The 6,483-nt window shown below is 44.2% G+C and overlaps 1 protein-coding gene across 1 annotated transcript; it reads left to right on the forward strand.

Annotated features, from left to right (window-relative positions):
• Positions 1–2,554: 2,554 nt before the first annotated feature.
• LOC123086447 (uncharacterized) lies at positions 2,555–6,235 on the forward strand. Its single transcript, XM_044508211.1, has 6 exons — positions 2,555–2,753; positions 3,401–3,589; positions 3,730–3,855; positions 4,038–4,229; positions 4,949–5,116; positions 5,511–6,235. The coding sequence occupies exons 1-6, from the start codon at positions 2,688–2,690 to the stop codon at positions 5,895–5,897; spliced, it is 1,128 nt and encodes a 375-aa protein (XP_044364146.1). The 5' UTR covers positions 2,555–2,687; the 3' UTR covers positions 5,898–6,235.
• The last annotated feature ends 248 nt before the right edge of the window (positions 6,236–6,483 follow it).

Genomic DNA, 6,483 nt, shown 5'->3' on the forward strand with positions numbered 1-6,483 from the left:
GGGGCTCCGGTGCACCCCTACCTGGCGCGCCAAATGTCGGATTGCGGATTCCGGCTAACTCTTGAGGTTCGAACTCTGGGGTGCGCACGAAGAACATTCTCTCCCTAGTTCGCTCGCTCAACGATCTTGCGGCCTAGCTCGACGAACCCAAAGAACAAGAGACACAAGGGTTTATACTGGTTCGGACCACCTTGCGGTGTAATACCCTACTCCAGTGTGGTGTTGGTGAATTGCCTCACGGGCTAAGGATGAACTAATACAATGGACGAACAGCCTCAGGAGAAGAGGTGTTCTTGAGCTAGGCGAGCTGTGGATGTGGGGATGGAATGGATTCGATCCAAGATGAGTCTCCTCTACCTATGGTGGTGGCTAGTCCTATTTATAGTGGCCTTGGTCCTCTTGCCAAATATGAGGCGGGAAGAGATCCCACAATGGCCAAATTCGAAATTCGAAGGGGGCAACTAGTACAAGCTATCCTGACAAAAGGTGGTCTTCGCCTGCCAAAGACTCTGGTAGTGACGCTGATGTGGGCTCCATGGTGACCTCCGTCCTTCCGTCCTGCTGGTCTTGGTCTCGTTGCACCGATATGGAAACCTTTGCCTGATCCCTCGGCACTCCTCGCCTGCGCCTGCCTCTTTAGCATGAAAGAGGAAATTGGCACACTGTGCCCGCTGGCGCCCACCTGGCCTTGGTCGTCACGGCTCACGTCACGTGAACCTCGCGAGGTGCCCCTTGCATAGAGATCTCCGCTCCTCGGGAGCCAGCCTAGTGAGGCTGCCCCCAGGGAGGTCTTGGCGTCATCCGCCTTGCGAAGCTTGGCCCCTCATGAGGGTCTTGAGTGGTTGCTGCTGAAGATGGGTCGTACCAGGCCGTTGGTGGAGCCACGCACAAGCCCGCGGGCAGGCAAGTCTGGGCAACCCCGGTCCCAGAACGCCGACAAACACAATACAAGCATAATCACTTGCGGATAATTCACGAAAAACATCCTTCAAATAGTTCATCTACATTCTCTGTCCCATTTGTTTTTTCCCCTTTGCAGACCATTCATAATATATATATATATATATATATATATATATATATATATATATATATATATATATATATATATATATATATATATATTGTTCATAAGTTTCTTGGCTTCTTGGCCGCGCCAAGGACGCAAAGGGTCATCTAGTTAAGAGAATTGGTGATGGGAGTTTAGTCTCGGTGTGGACGAACAAGTGGATTTCCATAACTATCTCTATGACACTGCTGCTCAAACCGGCGAACTCCACTGTTGATAAGGTCTCGAATCTAATTGATCCAGATAATTGGATGTGACGGTGTTTGTGATACTTGCATTGCACCTAATGCCGAAGCCATCCTCAATATTCCTATCTGGCTAAGCGGTGGTGAGGCTAGGCATTTGAATGATCAGGCATCTACACTATAAAGTTGGCGTACCGTGCCCTTGTGATTCAAAAAGAGTGTGTTGCTCTTCAAGAAGAAATGGTTACCGAGACCTTAGGGAATAATCAAGAGATGTGGATTGCCCTCTCAAAAATGAATGTCGTCCCAAAAGTGCAAATCTTCCAATAAAGAGTTCTTCGTGGAATTCTGCCAGACGAGCAGACGTCATATTGCTGAGATCGACTGATGCAAAATCTTTATAGCTGGAGAAGATTTAAAGCATGCTTTGATTCATTGCTCACATGCTCGGCGCTTCTGGGAAGAAGCTCATGCGTGGTTTGGTATTCGTCTTCCTCGTTTCCACCCTCATTCATGGGTGAGGGACATTTTATGTGACTCTAGTTTTTTTAGTCAAGCTGCGTGAATATCCTCACCATCATGTGGACTATCTGGCAGTCACACAATCGGTCAAAACATGAAGGAGACGGGCTTATCCTGCAAACCCCATGCGGCGGACCAGGTAGGCGATTGCGCTTCTAGAATTACCTAGGAAGCCCCCTCCTGTTTTGCCTGGTTACGTCTAGCGACCTTTGGGGCACGACGTCATCAATATCACTACTTATGGGCGGTGAGTTATGCGCACAATCATGGTGACGATGACGGGGTTGCACGTTTATCCTTTGCTCTTCTTGGTGTTGGGTGCAAGCCATACATGGGCATCTTTGACCCGTTGATTGCTTTAGCCTATTCTCGGACAGTGTCGGGTTTGCCAAGCTGCGAGAATTTAAGCATAGAGGTTGATTGTTTGTAGATGGTTACACTTTGGAACACTCGTCATAATTCTCGTTCAATTGTGGCTCCTATCTTAGTTGAAATTGGAGAGTTAGCTTGTCATTTCTCTTTACTTGATATTCAACATGTAAACACGTAGCAAACATTCTGGCTCATCTCTGTTCAAAGCGTGCTTGCACTTTAAATGTGACCAAAATCTGTCTCGATGGAACTTCTAGAGTCCTAGTGACCAACCTCCTGGTTGATTATCCGAAGAATGCTTTTGTTTGGATAAAACTCTCTGAATTGCAAAAATAAAAAACATAAAACACTTCTCAGCAAAGGTGACAAAGGGCGTTTGTGCCAGAGAGCACATGTGGGCCCATCTGTTGAATTTTGACAGGTTGGTCCAGCTTGGTGTCTCTCTCTAATCAAAGCAAGCAAGGGATCACCAAAAAGCTATAGCAGCTGTTCGCTTCTTCCGCTCCGCGTCCCTCCCACCTCCACCCACCCAGCTCATCATGGCCTACCGCCGGAAGCAGCAGGGGCCCGTCGCCTCCGACGACCGCCGGACTCCCCAGCCCCAGGCAAGCACCCTCTCCCCCTCTCCTCCCCCACCCGTCTTCTCTGCCATCCAATCCCTCTGGTTATTAGTAATCACTGCTGATTTGCTTGCGCTTGCGCCTGTCTCGATCCGTCGGTCGAATATTATATCGGTATCACATCTCGTCCAGTTCGCTACTACAGATGTGCCCTCCGTTTCGTCCGACACGAAATTTGTTGAGACGATGTGCGATAGTCACGAATTGATGCAGGTTTTCCCTCTTGCTTACCTATCGGGGTCAGCTTGAACTAGCAGGTCAATTTGGTCCTGAATATGCCAGCTACTGGATAATCACTGTCTGATTCCAAACCCATCACTGAGATAATCAGCAAGCTGTAGTGTTCCTCTGATGTCCGTTTCTATTGTTCAGTTCGAGGTGAAATTTAGCATGTCTGTATCACTTAGGATCACTGATATAAATGGCACGCTATAGCGTTCTGAGCAATGTCTCGCTAAATAAAATCAGTGTAAAATCGTTTGCTATAGCGGATTTTAAGGGATGTGCTATTTTCCCATAGCACGCTCATTTTTATTCCTTGCTTAGGATTGACAGATATTCTTCATGTACTCAAAAATGTTGTTCTACTTATATGGGTTGCTGTGTTGATTTGGTCTGCGGTGAATGAGCAGAGTTTGGCTGCTTCTTCGTACAACTACACGTCGATGGATAGCATGCGTGAGCCTAAGGTTGGATTGTGGGGAGCATTGGCAAGAAAGGCCAAGGGGATTCTCGATGAGGATGCTGCTGCTCACAAGTTCGATGACCATGGGAAAGTTCAAAGTGCTACTCGCAAGCCCAACTTATCGGATGGAGCTCAGGTGAGACAGCAAATATAGGAAAAGCTGGATCCACATACATTGGTGAAACACGATGAAATACAATCAGTAAACTTATTGTCCATGGCTGGTTCCTTAGCCTTTAGGTGATTTACATTCTTCGTTCCATTTTCTTATTTCAGGCCCCTCAATCTCGTTGGTCATTCGACAGCTATGGAGGAACAGAAAGGAGCGAACCGTGGAAGAGGTCAGAGGCACTTGCCACTTCTGTCAACCAGTTTGGTGGAAGAATCAGAAACGCCTTGGAAGTAAAGCTCTTTAGCATCACACGGCTTTATTTATTTTACGATACCACCGACACAACTCGTAATTGTAGCTTCATTTCGGGCCCTTTTTGTGTTGTCTCTGGGTATTTTACAGTATCTCTTTTGGAAGTTCAGCATCCTGTTTGGTTTGTGCACTGACTTGTTTTCATCTCTATGTTTTACAGGAAGGTCTCATTATTGTCGATAATAAGACATCAAACATCATCGAGGAAACAAAGAAGATACAAATTAGAAGAAAGCCTAACAGTTCCAGTTTGCATATGCAGAATCCTGCTGCAGATGCATTCCCCCCTCCGAGTTTCACACTGAATAAAGCTGAGGCAGCCCAGGAGACCCAGTTAAAAGCTTCTCGCGACGTAAGGTGCCATACGATTATAGATCAATTAGGAATATGCTTTACCAAACCCTTTATGGGAAAGCTACTAAACCTTTTACTTGACAAAAGCTTGCTTACACATGCTTATATTCCCAGTTCAGGGCCTCTTTAGATCTTAGGAATGAAAAACCTAGGAATATGAAACATACAGGAACTATAAACCACAAAACATAAGGAAATGCAGAAAAAAATACCCAGTCCTATGCAAATGAGTGGGGAAAAGTGGTTGAAGTGGATGTTGAAATTCCTATAGAATTAGTTACGAAAGCAATCCATATGAATTCGATAGCGTCATCCTTATGACCCAAATGGCCTCTGTAGTTCCTGAAGGATTGGAATCATACAAAATTCTATGAAATTATTACGATCCAAAGTGGCCCTCAACTTTTAGGATTAGATTTTCTAGTTCATTTAGTTTAAGACAAAGGCAGCATTGCAATATTAATTCTCTGTAGCACTAGATGAAACATATGGACATCTATGATCTATGCTGAAAGATATTTGTTTATTTATTTATTTTGAAAGATATTTGTTCAAGTTTCCTTTTACTGTGTTATTTGTTTTGGCCATCAATATGGTTCAAAATAAGCCCTGTGTACTTTCACCATCCATTTAGACAGCAGTAATAAATGAACATTGTTATTTACTATTTATGTCCGTCCAATGGTGCTTCCTCTTACCCCCTACAAACTGTTTCAGGTTGCTAATGTGATGGCTGCTAAAGCAAAACTTGTACTTCGTGAACTAAAAACTGTTAAAGCGGACCTAGCCTTTGCGAAGCAGCGCTGCACTCAGCTAGAAGAAGAGAACAAAATGTTGCGTGGAACTAAGCAGAAAGGGGTCAAAATTGAAGAGGATGATGACCTGGTAATTTTTTTTCTTAGCCTAGTAGAAATTTGGAGTTATATTGTTTGCACCAAAGTTAATAATCCTCATCCACTGCACAGTTCTTAATTTTATCCACTCACTGCACGTGTAAACATCCAAGATGGGTGGAACTGCTATATAGTTTTGTACCATACATTGCTCAGTAATCAGTAGTACTAATATGCTTTCTGTTACTATTTGCTTTCTTCCAGCAATTCTATGAACCCAGTACATTTTGTTGCGGTTCAGATGAAAGTTGGCTATAGTCTTAGTTTAAAAGATAACCAATGGCTTCAAAAAATAATAAAAGATAACCAATGGGTGATTGGAACTTCTATTGATCAGTATAGCTAGCCCTCTCAAAGTTGTACTGAAATAGATCCTCTTGAAACAGATCCGCATGCAACTGGAGACATTACTGGCCGAGAAATCAAGGCTGGCACAGGAGAACTCCATGTATGCCCGTGAAAATCGCTTCCTGCGTGAAATAGTAGATTTTCACCAGTTCGCCGCCCACAATATCGTCTCCTTTGGCGATGGCAATATGAAAGACAGCAAGCTAGAAGAAGATACCAATCGCGCATACACTGAAAACATGTTTCCGGTGGTTGAAGCTTATTTAGCCCAGGAAGAAGTATCGCCCGTCCCCTCCAGGCCAGATTCTCCGATCCTCAGCCCAGGCGAGTCATCATCCCCAGTATCCATCATTTCTGTAGATAATGCTGCTAATTCTCCGAGGAACGCCTTGAAGCCAAATGAGTTGGTGCCTGACAAAGATTGATGTGTGCCGGCTTCTACTCTGCTTGTCGGGGCTTGCAGTGGGTTTGGTTGTGAGTAGTGTGCATAAAATTTTGTCCATTCTCTTGTCCACATCTGTTTGCAGTTGTAATAATTATTAGCAGGTTTCTGCTTTCGTGTGAGATAAAGAGTATACGGGCTGACATTCTATTCTTGTGTTGGTGAAGTTGGCTAGTGTTTATCTGTTCATGTATAGGCAAAGTGTATACAGTACTACAGTACAGTTCGGTTTTCATGCTTGTAGGATTGGTGAAATGGATTGGTGTGAATAGGGAAATTACTCTGATGAAGAGTGGGTGTATACTGAGACTGATACATGGAGATGATGGATCAAGGTTCGTGTCTTTGTCATGTGCTTGGGCCCTCTGTAAGGTTACCTCCGGTGCCTTTATTTTACTAGATAATTGACTCTGCCGGGTATAAATATTTAGCTAGTGGTTTACCTGACCATATAAATATGATTGCATAAATAATAATTTATTTGGTAAGAATTTGTCAGTGTACCAAAGACACCATAATTTTATTTGTAAGTCAATAAGATGTGGGGCAGTTGAGGCGGTCTTCAGAAA

The sequence above is a fragment of the Triticum aestivum genome, chromosome 4A (assembly GCF_018294505.1).
Source record: "Triticum aestivum cultivar Chinese Spring chromosome 4A, IWGSC CS RefSeq v2.1, whole genome shotgun sequence".
Classification (NCBI taxonomy): domain Eukaryota; kingdom Viridiplantae; phylum Streptophyta; class Magnoliopsida; order Poales; family Poaceae; genus Triticum; species Triticum aestivum.

Excerpts from the sequence above, each read along its gene's own strand:
- LOC123086447 (XM_044508211.1), top strand. The coding sequence starts at position 2,688 with ATGGCCTACCGCCGGAAGCAGCAGGGGCCCGTCGCCTCCGACGACCGC. Across the intron at positions 2,754-3,400 it reads GCCGGACTCCCCAGCCCCAG|AGTTTGGCTGCTTCTTCGTA; the intron begins GCAAGCACCCTC and ends GTGAATGAGCAG. Across the intron at positions 4,230-4,948 it reads AGTTAAAAGCTTCTCGCGAC|GTTGCTAATGTGATGGCTGC; the intron begins GTAAGGTGCCAT and ends AAACTGTTTCAG.